This window comes from Anoplopoma fimbria, chromosome 6, assembly GCF_027596085.1.
Source record: "Anoplopoma fimbria isolate UVic2021 breed Golden Eagle Sablefish chromosome 6, Afim_UVic_2022, whole genome shotgun sequence".
NCBI lineage: Eukaryota > Metazoa > Chordata > Actinopteri > Perciformes > Anoplopomatidae > Anoplopoma > Anoplopoma fimbria.
This window is the reverse complement of record NC_072454.1, coordinates 5,417,066-5,436,351: the sequence shown is the minus strand read 5'-3', so window position 1 is coordinate 5,436,351 and position 19,286 is coordinate 5,417,066. Positions and strand designations below refer to the sequence as shown.

The 19,286-nt window shown below is 40.8% G+C and overlaps 1 protein-coding gene across 1 annotated transcript in view; it reads left to right on the top strand.

The window, feature by feature from the left end:
- Nucleotides 1-18,659, top strand: part of atrnl1a (attractin-like 1a) — a 237,273-nt gene extending 218,614 nt beyond the window's left edge. Inside the window, exons 29-30 of the mRNA XM_054600058.1 lie at nucleotides 6,585-6,699; nucleotides 18,079-18,659. Of these exons, the coding sequence (XP_054456033.1) occupies nucleotides 6,585-6,699; nucleotides 18,079-18,200 (237 nt within the window). The 3' untranslated portion in view covers nucleotides 18,201-18,659. The remainder of the gene's footprint in view (nucleotides 1-6,584; nucleotides 6,700-18,078) is intronic.
- The last annotated feature ends 627 nt before the right edge of the window (nucleotides 18,660-19,286 follow it).

Below are 19,286 nucleotides of genomic sequence, written 5' to 3'. Positions count from 1 at the left end.
CTAGTTAAAGGTGGTGATGGTGCCAATGGCTGCTACAAGGGGAAACATAAGTGGATGTCTTAAATTAAGATTACCTGCTTACTTACACATGTGACTTTTAATTTTTAACTTTTGTGAGAACTTTGTATTAATTAACAAATTCTATATTATGGTGTAATTGTCCTCTATGATACGTGAGCGTCAGGCTGCTTAAATTCATGTTATAATTTAAATCTTTATGTTATAACAATCCCTTTGCCATTTTCTGTCTCTCAGATTAGATTGTATTTGCATGCCTTTGTTTGCTGCCCACCAGTAAATGACATGCTTATTTGGGTGGTTGGTTTTTAGGAATTTGCACTTTACCACAACTGTGATTTTGCGCCGCTACATCCGGAACAGAAATTCAGTTGAAAGCTGTCCGAGAACACAATAGAAGCAGCTATTCAGAGGAAGATAAACCTTTGACTCAATTTTCTCTGGCCTCAACCAATTTATACATCATGCTCCTGAAGCAGTAGGAGAGACAAAAGGAGATGAGATGTGGAGGGAGAAGGCAGCAGTGAGGAGGGGAGATAAAAGAAGGGACTAACACTTTGTTGAATGTCCTTGTTTTTCTCCAGAAATTATTAAATTCTCTTTTTCTCTGTTTGTTATTTTTGATAAATGAGAGAAAAAAGAAAACAGACAAAAGAAATTGACTCAAAAGTAGTGTTAAAGTGACCTTGTCTTAGTTTTCTGGTTGTTTTACTGTAAAAAAAAAACAACTTTCTAGCCTCCACCACCACCACTTGCGTCATGATACGTTGACGTGACAGAAGCTCGTTCTTTTCTGCCGTGCGATAAGAGCATGTTGACGCAAACATGGCCACGAGGATAAAGAACCAACACAATAATGAACTTAAACTTTACTCTACTTACGCACACAGATAAGCACATTGTGTGACAATGCTGCCGTGACGTAAGCCGTGGTCATCAGGTTGACATAGCCGAGTCCGACTCACCTCGGTTCTCACGGGAAAGTGTGATTAATCAAGATGCACATGTCAAGAACTGCGTTGTAAATCCGTATACTGGGGGGAAAAAAACGACTTCTCATCGAGGATAATCTTAATGACTGATGACGTAACTGGTATGCAGGAGGCCGGCGGTGGGAGCTGCAGCAGCAGGTGTGTTGACATGAGAGTAGTAGTAAGAGCCGTCCGTTACAAAGGTCGCCCCGTTCATCTGTACCAGTGTGATTGGATGTTGCTCGCTAGCTGATGGCAATCAGCTGATCCACACAGGAGGTCAGCAGCCAACCTGCAGTATGACACAGTGCACCATTCATGCAAGATAGGTAACTCCTTTGAGGCTTTTGTTTTCGTTAATAAGTCTACACAATAGGTCATTTTTGCTTTCATTCATTTTATTAATACTTATGAGGTACATTTTTATAATAATTCATATTTTTTTTTTAATTCACATATTTATAAAACATAATAATCATTTTATAATGCATTTTAAAGTCATAATAAGTTACTCTAAGTGGTCATTGTTTGCTTTAAGTAAAGTAAAATGTTTACGTTTGCGTGTGTTCTTGAATATATTTAATTCTTTTTTCTCACGTTTCTTCAAACAAAACTGAGATAAACGAAGGATCGCATTATAATGCATTATGACAGTGGTTATGATGCATTACAAAAAGATTATCATGTGTTACAACAACTGGAATTATAATACACAATGATCCTTGCAAAAAGAAGTATCTGTGAGTGACCAGCAATTCTGAAGAATTATGATATTTTATTTTGTCCAGTAAGTCATTGTCAAGTGCTTCATAATGTGTTATGATTATTGTTACAACGTATTATGAATATGTATAAGTGCTCATAACTATAATACTACTACAGTGCTATAAGGAAATAAAAACACATTCTAAGTATGTTTATAGTGCACTATAGACACAGGCGTCATAAAAACTGTTACCAAAAATTGCAACATATAAATCATAGAGACACATGGAGTAGTTATTGTTTTGAACAGGATGCAGGCCCACAGGTCATAGAGGACACTGAGCAGACAAGAAATATGCATGTATTCACTGTAACTCAGACATCATTAAAAAAAATCATTATGAAGAAGAAAAAAAAAAACTGGCATTCACCAATAATGGGCCCAAGCCACTAAAAACAAATATCCCTCTGGATTCTTTCCAATAATTCCTCATAGAATGAAGGACTGATATCGCTCGGTATTGCCAAGTAGCCAATTTCAACATTGCTCACAGTCAGCAAAAGCTGTTGTCTGGGCTTAAGTGGCACTTGGTATTTAAAGTATAAATAAAATGAGAGAGACCCTGCTCTCTCTCTCTCTCCCTCCCCTCCCTCCCTCCCCCTCTGTGAGGTCAGAACCACTGTTCTCTTCGGCTCTACTTAGTGCCTGTCAGCTGAGAAAGCTTTTATAGTGGACAGACAGCTCAGCAGGATTCTACTATTGACTTAAATGAAATGACCACCTGGACGCCACCTACCTGCCTCTCGCTGCTCCTTTTTCCTTCCCTGTTCTTTTTCCTACCTCTCTCTTATCCGTCCCCCTTAATTGTCACTTCTGCTCTTTCTCTCCTTCTCCCTCTCTCTCTCCCTCTCTCTCTCTCTCTCTCTCACTTATTGTGATTGGGTTGGGAGAGAAGCCAGAGAAAGCTCTTACAGACGTAACATCACGCTGGCTCTGCTTCATCATTCTCTCTCTCTCTCTCTCTCTCTCTCTCTCTCTCTCTCTCTCTCTCTCTCTCTCTCCTGCTCTCTCACTGCACACTCACACACACACAGACTTACTCACACAAGTCTACGCTGGCACAAACACAGCATATGAAGATTCAAGAACACACACACTTAAATGTCTCTGCTGTTAGATTTGTCATTTTGCTAAGCAGCCCGTTATTAACCATTGAGATCAAATGGTCCGTTGGGGCGTGGGGGGGGGGGGGGGGGTCTACCTGCTAATGGAAGTGTACACACATACATCAGTCCTTCAACCACGGTGTGTTCGTGCAAAACATATTCGCTGTAACTAATGACGAGTGCCGTTAATTCACCAAGTGGAAATAGTGTGTCGCCGTACTGAAGTCGTCCCGTGGAGTTCTGACTGTGGCCACTAGTGCAACATCACCGCAGACACCAGAAGTGTTATCAGAGGAAACGTGTCACTGCACAAATAACAGAGAGGACCCGGAGGTCTTAGGATGATGTAAGCAAGAGGGGTTTAAAGAATCAGAATGCTTTAAATGGTTTATTAGGTACACCATGCATGCAAGATACTAGTTGTATGGTAATGGTAATGGTATGAATTTATTCAGCACCTTTTTTTAATCTTCTGACCACTCAAGCGCTGTACACTATAGGACAACATTCACCCATTCACACACACACAATCGTACACGGATGGCAGAGGCTGCTATACAAGGTGCCACCCGCCCATCAGGATTATCTAAATGCTTATTCACACACACTCGTGCACCGATGATGCCACAGCCGTCAGGAGCAATTTGGGGTTCAGCACCTTGTCTAAAGGCACCTGGACATGTAGACTGTAGACAGGGATCAAACTGCCAATCTAACGATGAGTGAACGAACGACCTGCTCTGCCAGCATAGCCGCCACCTTAAATCCTTGGGAATACACACATGTCAATATAGTGAGGAGAGAAAACCAAAGTTTTTTTTAATTTGTTCTTAGGGTTTCATCTTATGTTATGGTTTTCACCTTTACTTAACTATATATATATTTTTTGTTTTTCTTAGTTTGTTCGTGTATTTCATTTTTCCTCCCAGTAGCTTGGGTCTTCCTAATTTAATTTCAGATAACATTTTAATGCATCGTATATCCACCTTAACACCTTGAAGTTTACTTTTTTGTTCTCAAAACACTTTGTACCTATATTCAAGTATAATAGAAATAAACTACTTTTTTTTTCTCTCTAACAAACTTCACAGAAATGCTTTTTTTGAAACTTACTAAATCTTGTTGTTTCGATACTTAAGCAGCTGCTTCTAACACCAGATACTCACAGCCGTGTGCTCATGTGACCGTTACTGGACTCAGTGCTCTTCAGGTATCTCTACTGTTTACATGAGTGTGAATTTTAATGACCGTTAACACAAATAACTGGTCATTTCCTGGAGGAAATAGTGTCTTGTAAACCTGATTGGGAGTGTTGGAGTGTGTGTGCGCTCATTTTATTGTGGTTTGTGTGCACTGTAGATCAAAGGAACCAGTCAAAATGTGAAGTGTGTGAGTGTCTTTCATAATGACAAGGTAACATGCTCGTGATTCTGAACACCTGCTGTTTATTTACATTAGTTTTCTCTTCCCTATATAATCCTCTTCATTTTCTAACCGACAAAACCCAAATCAAAACAACGACTCATTGCTTTGTTTGTGTTTTAACGCAATCAGGAGAAAAGTTGCTTGCTAATAAGTTCTTAGAGAGTCAGTTGCATGTGTGTGTGTGTTAGTGTGTGTGTGTGTGTGTGTGTGTGTGTGTGTGTGTGTGTGTGTGTGTGTGTGTGTGTGTGTGTGTGTGTGTGTGTGTGTGTTGTGTTTAGTTAGTAGGGAATTCATCATTTCCTGACACTCTGAAAACACTAAACAAACAAGGGAGCTTCTTGCCTCTAATTATGCTGTACGCTCCAGCACTTAAACCTATTAGCACTGGAGGGGATGGGGATGCTGTGTGTGTGTGTGTGTGTGTGTGTGTGTGTGTGTGTGTGTGTGTGTGTGTGTGTGTGTGTGTGTGTGTGAGTGTTTGTACCAAGGTGGTCCAAGTTGTGTTAAGCTGATAACAACTTTGACAGCTGCCTTCTGTGTTGACGTTTCCTTTAATTACTCTGTAAAGCCTACATGCATGCTGGGTGCCTAACATACCGCAACATACACATATCTGTAGTCAATGATTTTATCCAGTTTATAAAAGTTTGACAGTTAAGTTCAGTCACACAGAGGATTTTTTAACTGGAGGTCCCCCTTAGTAATAATTTATATGGACTGCCAGTTTGTTCTTTTAAACCTTTATTAACAATTATAGAGCACAGATGGTACTTTTCCCCCAACAGTGAATCGTTATATTTATGCTTTTTGACAGAGTTGAGCTCTGAGCTGCCCATTTAAACCAGAATATTCTGTGTTTGTTTAAAAACAAAAAGATAAAAATACAGATGCCAAATCTACATTAAGCCTTTCTTTATGAAAACCAGGGTCTTCTACTTCCCTTAACTAAGTGCGTTAGTAGCCTAAATCTAACAGCATGTGGGACGCAGGATGCAAACCCCCAGTCTCCGGTGTCAAATCCCTGCTTTTTGTACAGCGACCATCAACTGTGATCACTTCCTTAGGACCTCTGGTGTAGAGTAGCACTTCCTGGACTGGGAAATACATCACCAAGAATCCAGCCACCAATTACATTTCCTTCAAAACATATGTGCTAACATTTTTCTGTACTATGTAGCCTAAATGTGATTTCTCGGACACAGGGTTAATCAATGCGATGTGCAGCTGGACACCACGTAATAATACATTCAATTATTATAACCACACATTATATTTGGATATTTTGTATTCACATGGTGGTCAGTCCTCCCGTCTGTAAACAACAGGACATGTGTGTGAAACAAAGTCATATGTATTGAGGAAAGAAAAGATAGTGATGATTCTGAGCTGTTATATATACGTACTGTGTGTGTGTGTGTGTGTGTGTGTGTGTGTGTGTGTGTGTGTGTGTGTGTGTGTGTGTGTGTGTGTGTGTGTGTGTGTGTGTGTGTGTGTGTGTGTGTGTGTGTGTGTGTGTGTGTGTGTGTGTGCGCATATGTCTCACTTCCCCACAGACCACAGGGTCTATCTCTGTGACCTCTGTGGTACAGAGTGGCTGAAGGGTCAAACCCGATCAATAGCTCAATGACTCCCCTCCTTGTTATGTATCCAGATGTAAGGAAACACTATCCCAGCCATTAAATATCATTATGCAGACAGTAAGACACAGTATATACAGTATAACAGTATAGGGATGGTTATTTTTTTACTCTTAAACATGGTTTAGCATTTCATTATGAAAATATTGGGTGGTTTCATACTGTTCCAGTTTTGTACTTTATACTATCCTATTTCAAAAAGATCAACTTTTGGAAACTTAATATCCCTTCAAAAATAGTTCAAGTTTACATTAATTAAAAAGTAAATATTCTTTGGGGGGTTTGGTAAGTCTGCACAATTTAAAAAAAAAAAAAATGTAATTTACAAAAACAAGAGAAAAAGCATTCATGTACTATTCGGCTCAGTACAGTTCTCACTGGATCACTTGTCAAGTGTCTTCTTTGGATGGGATTTAGACAATGGATATAAAAACCTGCTTGCTTAGAGTGAATGTGATGGCTGATGTGTAAACCTGTGCCTTTGAACACTTACCTGTCTACATGAGCTCCTCAGGCTGCAAGCCTTCCTGCTTCCCCCGGCTGGGGGCTTTGATCCTGGGGGAGGTGGCAGCCGGTTATCTGCTACATCCTTCGGCCAATGAGTACGTGTACTCGTTGTGTACCTGTTTGTTCATCCCTATGTGTGTGTTTGTGTGTGCAGGCAGTGCCAAAGCCCGTAGCCATGGAGCCATGTTGGGGGAGCAGAGCGGGTGTTCTGACGGTGCTGCTGTATCTTCCCAGAGTCCCATCTGGAATACCTCCACCAGGACAGTCTGGTATGATTCACACAAATACACACAAGTATACAACATATACAATGTGTCATTCCATCTCTATTTTTGGTTCAATAATTGTTAATTTGTTTTAAATTAGCAGTAAATTATTTTTTCTTTTATTTCAAGCAGATTCTGACAATTTTGGGTAATGATGAATTCCATAAGTTACACAGTTATGGCAACTCTAGCTAGAAATTGCATTGGCATATTGGCTAAAAGCACCTTAAGCCTCTGTGCACATGCTGTTGCACATTTGAGGTTTCGCCTTTAACTGTGTGTGCGCTTACGTGTTGCATTTACAACACGGACCACAGCTGTAGTTGCATCTATGAGTAAATAGATAGATGGAATTGTGGAAACAGGCGTTATTTGTGGACATGTCTACCAATGACAACATAAATAGGCATTATGATATTATACCATTTGCTGTGTCACTTCTCTTGTGTGTTTTCTTGACAAAGCAGAGTTTTGAGACCTCACCAGTCAGTCATGTTGTGTGGAAACTAGGAGGAAATCAAGTTGTGTAGTGTGCACAGCAGCAATCTGTCGACTTTGTCAGTCATGGAGTGTGAACTTGGCTTAAGGTGGCGCCCAGTGTTATGTTTGTCATTGGGGAAAAAAAGTGCTGCCTCAATCATACTTTGTGCTGATAATTTGTAAAAAAGGCAGATGCATAATGACCAGCTGCACTAGCTACCTCTATCAGCAGATAGTATTTATGTCCAACTGTCACACACTTTCCACAGCTAATGTTCCTTTTCATGATTAAGTGTAACAACTATCAGCTCTCCTAATGGGGATTCCTCCTTTTTCATTTGGTTGTCGCTGTTGTTGTAAACTGTCAGCTGTCTCCGGTCCATGAAATCACACATCTTCGTCATTGTAGGCTGACAAAAACAGTCCACGCCATTTGTGATCCTTTTACAAGTTAAGCTGTTTTCCGCAGCTGTCTAACAAGACTCCAGATGTAGTGAGCGGTGCTTCTTGTGTGCCTCGAGGCGACTTCCCATCAGCTCCCATGTAAAACAGGCTCTGGCAGTTTGAACAAAATCAGAGTAAACACACTAAAATACGATGGCATCTGATGCATCATCAAAAATGACTTGATGTTTCCTGCCCCGTCATCGCTAGAACGTTCTGCAGATCTACCCAGCTAAGATGGTAAATGGACTTGTACTTGTATAGTGCAAGACCTGGATGTTTTTTATAATTTATAATATAATATTTCAAGTTCTCCCATAGAAAGTCCAGTGAGTGGGATAACATTATTACAGTTTCATTTGGCAGATGAAAAAGAACTAGAACTAGAGTTAAGTTTAAAAATGTATACTACCCCCAAATGAGAAAGCAGGTTTTGCTGGACCACATTTTAAATAATATTATACCAGTTTTGTTGTTGAAATAATTTGTTGACTAATTCATTTTTGATAAGCAGAAAATCAGTAAATTAATTGTTTACAAAAAAAATGACTGGTTTAAGCTTAAGATCTTCTGGGGTTTTTTAAAATATGTGTTACTTGAACATTTTGGGGTCTCTGGGGAATTTTGATTAGCAGTTTTTTGACATTTTCTAGACATTACAATTAATCAGTGAATGGCTAAAGATCTTGTTTTGTTTTTCTTTTAAAGATAATGTTTCTTGCTTTCTGTTGTCATTTGTAATTTCACTGTTTCACTGCTGGAAGATGGTTTTGTAAGGAATTCTGCTTTGCCCTCAAACTACACTATCTTAATGTAGAAAGCAGAAAACCAACACAGCAAAGCAGCAACATGACGAAATGTCTGCAGATGGACCATTTCTAGCATACTGTTGAAATCAAACTGTTTTTATATTGTGACACCAGTATGTTCTTTCTTTTAGCATTGGCATGTCTTTCACAGTAATATAATGAATTATTCAGACAAACTCTTGACATATGGCACCTTTAAAAAAAAAGGTCTGATGTGGTTAGAGCTGCCTGGTTTCCATCCAACACTTACTGTTGGATCAATTGTTCCCCTAAATGAGACATCCGGACTTTCCACAGTCTGAGCTCATGTTGCTGCTATAGACGTACGACATGCGATACCCCCCATTCGCTGCAGCCGACCACCACGCGGCTGTAGAAATCACTGAAAGGACAGCAGCACTTCCTCCTTGAATGAATCCAGGCCTGGTGCGTTGTGCACCGTCAGCATGAAGCCAATCTTCTCTCCCTCCATCTCATCTTCCACATAAGTCCACCTCTCATACAGTTAGTCTCCCAGACCTTTCTCTCTTTATATTTTCATTCTCCCCTGCAGCTTTTTATGGAGGCCGCTGTCGGTGCATGTGCTGTATGTAACTGGAGCAGGTGTGAGAAGGCTCTGTTCCTCCAGACAGGAAGCAAAGCCTTCAACACGACGAGTACCTGACAGAGGAAAGCGAGCGAAGCAGATGGGTATTGAAGCACTTTGCAAGAAAGCAGTTTTTCCCAAGCTACAAGGAGCTTTATGTTGAACAGAATCCGAAGCCTTTTAAACATATCAACAGTCACTTTAGTCCCAATACAGAGGAAGGAATAAAATGTGTCTGTGTAGACAGAAAGTGAAAGTCTGCTCTACCCAGAGGTCATTTTATGATAACGATAAAAAAATTGCCTATGTTTATTGTTATCAAGTGCATTAGGAGCAACTGGAAAAGCAGTAACCTGCTAGAAGTGTTAATGTTAAGCTTTATCACAGGATCACAATGACAAGGGTCTAAATTCAAGTTTGTTTGGATTTTTGAGGTGAATGCTGACTGTAGGAAGCCTGCGATTGTAAAAAGGTCACAGAAAGTGGAGATGTGAATGATGCAAAGTTCATTTAAATTATTTCAAGTGTTGTAAAATGTCCTTATAGGTCTTCATTTGTTGATTTTCAGGAATGGATATGTTTGAATGTGAATAACACTAATATACAACTGACATAGCAACTGAGAATAACTGATTCGTCTTGGCCTGAAACACATAACCCGAATTTGGCCCATATCTCAGTCTTTGCAACACGAACTGGCTGAACCCAACCGGTTCAGCCAAAATGTCAAACTGGACTGGACTCTTAGAGCCATATTTTTGCTCAATAACTGGATTGGCCATTGGCAGATGATAAATCCAGAATAAGGACATTTAAATTGCCTAAAGAGTGTCCAGAGTGAAATCACTGTTTTTTTTTTCTTCTATTCACCACCTTATACTGCCTGATGTTTGGACATTAGCTCATCACAGCAGCAGAAGCAGCAGACTCATTTTCAGGAAATTAGTGCCAATAAGAGGCTGTGCTCTGGGGGACATCCTGACTCTTCTGTTGTTTTTGTCGTCAGATCAATGACATAGCTGTCGTTGTTACTGGCGTTTGAAGCCTTGAGTCGATGGTTGTGTCTTCTTGTGTGTTTGTGTCGTGATCAGAGAGTCATGATAACAGATGCTGACACCTAACCACACATGATACACCAAGGAGACGATAAGAGTCTTGGACTTAGTTTAAAAAAAAACTAGAAATCGCCCACCCATCATCAGTTCTCCGTCTGGCTCCTCTCCTCCCTCTATCCTCTCGCCCCTGCTCCCCAGAGAACAATCTCCATAGGGTCAGACAGCAGTCCTCCATTGATGTTAGCATGTATGAACGTGAAGTTACTGCAGGCTAGCTCCGCCCACCCTCAATGTAAGACACTTCAAGAGGAATCCTCGATGAGAGAGCCTATTTTAGCTCACGCTCCCTCGCACTGTCTTCTCTTTCTTCTTGCGGTTTTCTTCTTGTTCTTCTTTTCTCTGTTCCCTTGAGATGTTACCAATAACTGACCCTTCATATGTAAGAGGGGGGAAATGAGAAGACACACATGTTGGTTTTCAGAAGAGGAGAAAAAAGACCACCAATCGTGCAAGTTATAGTTTCTCAGTTTTCAGTTTCTTAAACCATATTCCTCACTCGGTCTTGTTTGTTCTTTTTCTCTCTCTGTATAATTCGAGTACTTGCGCTTCAGGACTCACACCAAGAGTGTGGTGTTGTGGCATCAAAGGGTCTGTTTTGGTGACAGATTTGTGCTTCTCCTCTACAGATGTGAAAACCTTCAAAGCGGCCACACTCAGATTAATTTCTGGTGTCAAAAACAGTAATATGGAGATTTTCAGAACTTGTAGATACCTTTATCGCTTTGATGACAACTGGCATCAAATCCCAAAGGCCTATTGTTTTCTATGTAAGCCCATATGTTGGTAGAAGGGGTATGATGTGTGTCAGCATTGGTTGACAAGCTGCATTGCGTCATTTGAAGCTACTGTCTTTCCTCTCAAGACCCACGCTCCAAAGCAAAACAGTGATTCAATCAAATTCGCTCACTGGACTCAAACCTTTGGGCCTCCATACCTTCGCTATGCATCTGGCGCGTCCTAAAGTAATGGCGGCAAATGACGTGATGCCACACGACATAGCCGTGTGTTTGACCTGAAGTCAAACAGAAGTGTAGGTTTTGGTCTGTAAGGAAACAAGAGGCTACAATAGTGTCACTGACTTGCAGTGAGTTCGTTGGCCTTGTTATAAACATAAAGTGAAGAGTGAATGTTAGATGGAGCGCAACATTGACAGCAGTAATTTGGGGAGTCGTGTGTCACAATGAGTATGGAAGCTCTCAATTTACCAGTAAATCTCTAGCACTCACCTATGGCCATGAGCTTTTGGTAGTGACCGAAACAATGTCCCCAAGATGACTATCACAGTGGATGGGTTCACCCTTACTGACTGAGAGTCAAGACATCGTGAAGGAGGTCAGAGTAGAGCCGCTGCTTTCCAATGTTGAAAGGATAAGGATGATTAGGTGGTTTGGACTTTTGAGCAGGCTCTCTCTTGGATGCCTCCCTTTTAGATGTTTTCCAGATACATCCAAATGAGAGGAGATCCCAAGAGAGAACCAGAACATGCTGGAGGAATTGCATATCCCATTTGGCCTAGGAGAGACTTTGGATAACCCAGAAGAAGCTGGAGGATGACAGCGGTGCACCTGTAACTCATCATCAATTACATTATCCTGCAAGAAAGTACCTTTCCTCCGATACGCACAGTGTTACTGCAATCTTTGTTTGGAAATAGCATAGATGTTAAGCATGTTTTTCAGGCGGTTTTAAGCATTTTTTTTTTACAGCTAAGCTTTGGGTTTCACACTCTGCATTCCTCTCTCTGTATCTCTCCACAGGCTACTCTGTGTGATGAGATTACAAGCAGCAGAAGTAGAGGAGGTCTATAAGCTCATGTATGATCTTTCTTTTTTTTCTTCACTCTGATCTAGCGAGACGGAAACACACTCATATACCACACATATTGCTGTGTTTTTAAAGCCAGGGAATAGAGGCGACCCACTGCAGTTAGAGAGGCTGACAGATGCCAAATTGCAGTGGACGAGTCGCACATGGTGCCTGCCTTGCGAGAACAACTCGCACAGGGGTGAACAGCTTGACCACTGAGCGACTGTTTGACGGATTCAAAGTCACAGTGGCCTGACATGATGGACAAAGCAGGAGACCAGGACTGACAGTCAAGACTGGTGAAACAGAGGGAGGGATGGATGAGGGAAGAAAAGGGGGGAATGAGATCTTATTTTTGGCTGCAGTCACCAGTCTTCCATCTCCACAGCCTGTTTCCCGTCGTTTTTCTTCTGTCAAATCTCCCACTTCATGTTGTGCCTCCCACAGCCGCAGTTGTTTCATATTTGACTGTTTCAAATATAATGAGACTCAATCAACGGTTAATGGGTTTACCAGGCTGCACATATTCTCAATTTGGTGCGGCGGAGTTGTTGAGGAATAACAGAAAGAAAAAGACAGTGGGTTACATTTCCTTCTCAGCTGTTCTCTTTCTCTCTCTCTCTCTCTCTCTCTCTCTCTCTCTCTCTCTCTCTCTCTCTCTCTCTCTCTCTCTCTCACAAGCTTAGATAGTGGGTCAATAGAGACGGAGGCGCAGCAGTATTCACAGCCGCCTTTTTCCTGCGCTAATCTTCCTATTCAGCACCAGAGATAGTGCGTGGAATATCTGAAAGCAAGTGCAAGGGGTAAGAAAGAGGAAGAAAATACAGGTACTGTAAGAAGTCTTTGTGAGTAAAAATAGAAAGAGCAGCGTGTGAGAGAGGAGGTATTAAAAGGCTGAGAGGTTTGATAAAAGAGATGTAAGTTCTTAAAAAATACTGAAAGTGAAAACAGGTAAAAAAAATAAAAAGTTGAGGAGATACAGAGGGAGAAGTAGGTGAGAGAGTGAAGGAGTTGCTAATTAAGTGCAGTAAGTAGTAAGAGTTCATGTCGACGCCCCCTCACCCATAAAACCAGCTTTTCATATTGCTGCAGCAATATGCTTTGATAAATCCTCAGAAGTAGGAAGAACATATAATCCCCCCTCTTCTCTCCCTTTCCTTTGCATCCTCACTACTCGTCTCTGTTCTATTCCTTTACAATCCGTCCATGTCTTTCAATTTATTTGTGTGGTAAAAATTCCATTCAATTGTTGCACAATTTACAGGTGAACTTGTGAAATTTCCGCAAAATATATATCGAATCACATAGAGGACTCTGGATTGTATTTCAAGACCAGTAAAGACCACAACAGCGGGGATATCACTAAATTACCTGTGAATTGTCAGATATATATTTTAACATTATTACTGTGATTGCTCATAGAGAACAAAGGGAACCTCCCACACCTACAATTCACCTCTGCATTTCGTTTTGATTATTTTATCATGGTAATAATCTCATTGTACATTTATACATACACATGCATGTTCCACATTTAATGCAAATGTCATGCAATGTGGGTTATCGCACTGGTCTGGTCTTGGCCTTGACTCTGTCCCCCCACATCTTGGTCTTGACTCCTTCTCGCCCTGCATTGGTCTTGACATGGTCGTGATACAAACTGGTCTTGGTCATGACTTGGTTTTGGTTTCAGTGGTCTTGACTGCAACACGGCTGAAAAGTACAGTACCAGTCAAAAGTTTGGACACACCTTCTCATTCAATGGTTTTTCTTTATTTTTATTTTTTTCTACATTGTAGATTAATATTGAAGACATCCAAACTATGAAGGAACACATATGGAATTATGTGGTAAACAAACAAATGCTCAACAAACCAGAATATGTTTTATATTTTAGATTCTTCAAAGTAGTTGAATGAGAAGGTGTGTCCACACTTTTGACTGGTACTGTATATGACAAGATTGCATATCTAACGTAGCAACAGTAACTAATACATCGTGGCATTGATGCTCCTGACCTAAGATCATGGTTGTGTGTTTGTTTTATCTCCTCCATGTGCACCTTATCGGTGTTTCAAACAACCAGAGGGCTTTCTACCAGGAGACTGCTGTCTAGGTAGTCACGTGAAGTTAACCCGAACCAAGCTCTTTTCCTAAAGCTAACTAATTGGTGTTGTAACCTAAACCTTACTTCCTGTGAAGAATTAAGTTTATTTTGAATAGACACTACGCATGCAACAAGCATATACAGACACGGCGTTCCTCAGCTGAGAAGCCCTGACAAAGCCGCGGTATTTGACGCATTGAGGTCAGTTGTCTGCGTTTGGTTCTCCATGTTCAGCTTTTGTTTCTTTCTGTCTTTGTTGCTTTCTTATTCTCTCTCTACCCCTCCCTCCTTTCTCTCTCTCAGTCCTGACAAAGCATCTTCAGCCTTTTGCTGTATCACTCTCACTTTGGCCCTCTTCCTAAAAGGGAGGTACAAGTCTAATTCATTTTTCCCTGGACGGAAAATTGATTTTGGTCATTTCAATTAAAACCATAAAGGACACCAATATGAAAAATACAGTCTGAGTCAACACTTGGATTAATTAGGTAATCTGCTGGCTTTACTTTGCTCTGTAATTGCTCGGCGAACGAAGACAGCATACATATCTTCTCCTGCTTTAAAAATTGCTCAGTAAATAAGTGCAGGCGGTCATATTTATCTTAGATAGTTTTTTGTGTACAGTTGTGAAAACAGATTGCTTGAACAACCCCTGCATCTTGTTTCTACAAGTAGAAATAGAAACAAAAGAGAGAACCCTTAAATTGTAGCAGCAGGTAGCATTGATCACTGTATGGGCTATATATGGGCATTAATGGATAGTTATTAACCAGCTCCTCATTATTAAGATGGTTTTGGAGTTGTCGGACATCATTTTTTTCTTAGTTAAGTTCGTATGAGTTAGGTATTTCTCTTTCCTCTCTCTCAGACTCTGTAACTACTGGCCCGAAAGCATCGCTGTAGCAACAGTGGCTTTTCTTCCTCTCTTTGCATCACCCTCCTCCCTGTGTCCCACTGTCTCCCACTGGGTGTCTGACTGGATAGCTGCATGACAGGAATCGGGGGGCAGCGCTCGGAAACTCAGCGCCATTGACCCGGAATGGATCTCCGATACTTTGATCCTCTCTGTCTTTGAAACCATCCACCCCACTGGGATGCACTCTGTCGACCCCCACTCCTTCATCCGTCTGCTTGTTGACTTTTAGTCTGGAACTCATTTATTTATTTTTATGGACATGAAGGTTTGGTCATATTAAGTCACTGTCCTAACCTTACCTGTTGTTCTGCAAATTGCCCTTTTTTTGTAGAGCTTTTTTCCGCAAATTAGATCTGCACTTTAACAAAGTAAAAGCTTCTGTTAAAATGATTGAATGAACAGTTTAAAACATGTCTAAGTATCAAGTAAAACAACACGTGGTCTTACTGACAAATTGGATCAGATGCATAAAAATATGCAGGGAAGAGAATACAAGGTCAGCACCCTAATGAGGACTGTTGTATCGCAGATGCGTCCTGCTTTATTTAAATGATGTTGCCAAGTAATTCACAACCTCTTTTTAGAACTACAAAGCATCTGCCTCAACTTTTCCGGTTGAGGCTTTTCCTTCCACCTTTGCGTTGTGCTACATATCTTTTAGAGACATTTAAATATGAATTTCAGGTAATTTAGAGATATTTTTCGTCCTGCATTATTCAAAAAAAGCATCAGGAAAAGGCTCTGCCAAACACCGGCATGTACTATTAATGAAAGGCATCCTAGTTACTCAGGATCAAACCTGAATCTAACATGCGTACATCAAAGCAGTCGTAGTTAGTTTAAAAACCTGAAATCAGTGCCTCACAGATGCATAAATATTTGAATATCAATGTGTTTTCTGTTTGACTGACTTTGATTTACCTTCGCTTCAAGGAACAGACAATGATGTTTACTGTTATATGGGATCCTAAGCAGGCTGCCATCCCTGGTGCCTTGATTGAGGGCAAGCACAAACTCAGAAGCCAGGCTTTGATGTTTAGTAGGAGAGGAGGGCCTGGCTCCGAGGTTTGTCACCAGGTTAGCAAGAGGGCTCCTCCCGACACAGATGTTCTCCAGCTGCTGTCCCAGTTTTGGACATCAGACATCAGACATGTGCCGATATGTGTTCCTGGGGAATTTTGTCCCTTGCTAATGACCCCATTAGTCTATAAGGCGGAGGCAGGAGGATCCATGTGTGATGGGGTGTTAATGATGCGTCAACTCACCTGACAAAACAATCACATTAAGGTGGACGGCCGCCACAGCAGCACTCACCTGCAGTATAATTTGATTACTTTTGACCAATTAAATTTTTCAAATGGAGATGTGTGTGTTCACCCGGAAACATCAACACAATCATGATGGCAATTTGTCAAAGGTAAAAGCTACTTTGATGGAAAAATATTCAGATGTCTCGTTCCAAATTAGTAATCGTCTACTTTAACTTTCCCATCAGTGTTCTCTCTTTCACTGGATCTGGTTGTGATATGAGTACTGGTGTTATGTATATCTAAAGGATTCAATGACATTTTTTTTGTCATTATGCAACACAGGGATGTACAAGGAAATGGAGGTGTTTTACTCCTGAAGTATACAGAAGATCTGCAAACATGGGAATTGGATTAAACCTCAAATTACCATAGTAACAAAAAACAAGATTTAAGCATCTTCTGTAGTAGACAAAACAAACCAAAGTGCCACAGTGAAAAAAACATTATGAGCCAATTCCAAAAGCCCAGCTGTTGCTAACCGATCAACGAGCACATAACTGTTGTCTGCCACATTGACCAGTATTGTTTTCTGTATCAGAACTGCAAAATATGTAAGTGCACAGGTTCAAGCACACACACATAAACCTGCGGAGTCAAGTTTACATACAGGCACACACACGGAGCAACAGTATAATCGGCTTTGCCCTTTCGCCCACTTAAAAAAAATCCCAAGAATCACTTGAGTGTGAAATGCTGAAAACATCCTGCATCCAAATCATATCAAGAGCACAGCAGATTCCCTCCACTGTTTGCCTGTTTTGTTCATTTGGCTCCTGCATACCAGCAGATTGCTCTTTTCATAATGACCATGCATTGTCAAGCCCACCGTTGTCGGGAGGGGAAGACAGGACAAGCTGCACTCGCAAGAGCTGCCATGACTCTAAATCCACATTAACAACAGCAGCTACTGCCAAGGTAACACAATGCTGCGAGGCATCTGATGCCTTGGTGTATCTGGCCTGCTCTCTGTAAGCCCTGCTATGGAGAGGGAGTCAAGAATCAGACGCAAAAGTTGTTTTGAGAGGTATGGCATCCCGCTGGATGGTGAGAGGGAGAAGGGAAAAGAGAAAGAGAACGAGGCAGGACGGTGGGAGTTACACTTCAGCGACCTCAGCCAAGCCCCTTGTTTTCTGCTGAAGCCAAACAACGCTAGCTGAAGAGACGTGGATAAAATATTTTCTTGATGTTGTTATGAGATTCCTGCTGGTAGGATGACATGTGTCTCCACCGGTCACTCATCAGCTGAGGCTTTTTCTCTTTGCTTTCTTCTGGTCTATTCTTTTCTGTGACCCCAAATAGATCAATAATTCAAAACACATTTTGTGTCTCATTGTCTAAATTGTGTCATTGTCATATATATATATATATTATTATCATTTTTTTTACGTATCTACAATTAATGTTACAATTTAAAACCAAACAGAATGTGGCTCATTTCACCAAATTTGCTAAACTGTGGTAAGCTTTAAGGTTCAGGTGTCTTTTATATTTCCAAATCTTAAATGATTTATATACCTATTAAGTGTTATACATATATGCATGGTGATGAAGTTCTACCATTGAAGCAGATCCCTCATTTAATAATGTAATAGAAAACATATAAAACAAGAGGGGACCCACAATAGAACTTTGTGGAACTCCACATTGACCTCTGCAGTGGACAGTTGAACTTCAGAATATCTACAGATTGGAAATTAATTGGCACTATAACGTAGATGGTCATCAGCCATATATATAAGAAAATGATGTAAAATTAGAGCAGCATGTTACATCATTCTTTATTAACTCTCTCTTTTCTCATTTGGTTTCTAGGCATTGCTATAGCCAGCGCTCTGGTAGACACATCACAACAGCGAGTAATGGACTTCAAAGAAAGAGGCCTGGGTTTGAAGCACCGCAAACACACTGTGCACCACCAAGGGACCTGTGTATGAACTGGATTCCATCAACTAGGTACCATCATGACCCCAGGGGATAATCTCATGGACTTTAGATTAAGGGACGCATTGTAAAGAAAGGCAAAGCCGTCAAAAATTGGGTTAGTGGCTTGGAAGAAGAGCAAATATAGCAACTGTCTCATCAACAGGCATCCAAACTGGGAAAAGCGGCCCTCGTCCCTTTCTTGCCTGGTTTAGATGGAACATTTCGACGTCAACATGCTCTTCTCGTCTCTTGTGTGTATACGTTGATCATGATGAGCCAGGAAAACAAGAACTGGAAACCTGCAGATTGACAGCGAAAATGCGTTTCTCCACCACAGCTTTGGTCAGACAATTACTATGAGTGCTGGCAGGCTTTCCCAGTTCCAATGCCATATGTGGCTCTTTATTTCTAGGGCTATACTTGTCAGACATGCAGACTGCCATATTGACAAAGAAAAAAAACTTGTTTCACACCATTAAACCAAACTAAATGGCTTCGAGCCCCTGTGAAAGATATTGAGCTGAAATTAACTGAGCTGAAATTAAGTCTTCCCAGACTTACAAACCCACTCAGACTCATGAGCAAAGCTGGAAAGAACAACATGGACCTAACTTGATCGAGGCAAAACACTGTAGTGGGTGGTGTTCTGTGACAAGGATTTGCTTGAGGTGAAAGTATCCTCTGGGAATTTTAAAGACGACTACTGTTGAGATGTTATCGAACGAAGATCATTGGATGTAACTATTGAGATTTGTCCTTTATGAAATACATGTCAATTTTGTTTTTCCCTGCACCAACGTTTAAAGTTTTGATATCTGCTCAGGTCCTCTATAATGGAAAAAGGGTCCATTATCTGTAGATTTGGGCCTTACACATGTCTGTATATGCACTATAAGTGAAAGGCTTTACCAGTACATTAGGACCCTCTGTGGGATATTATTATGCAACTGATCATCCAAATGTTTATTCTGGGCTGCAATGTAACCTCAAGGTCGGTATCATCAAACACATACTACTGATGGTATTCATATGCCTATCAATTCAGTTATTACTGTGAAGATACACTATACATCTTTTACTCATGACCTCCAGTATAT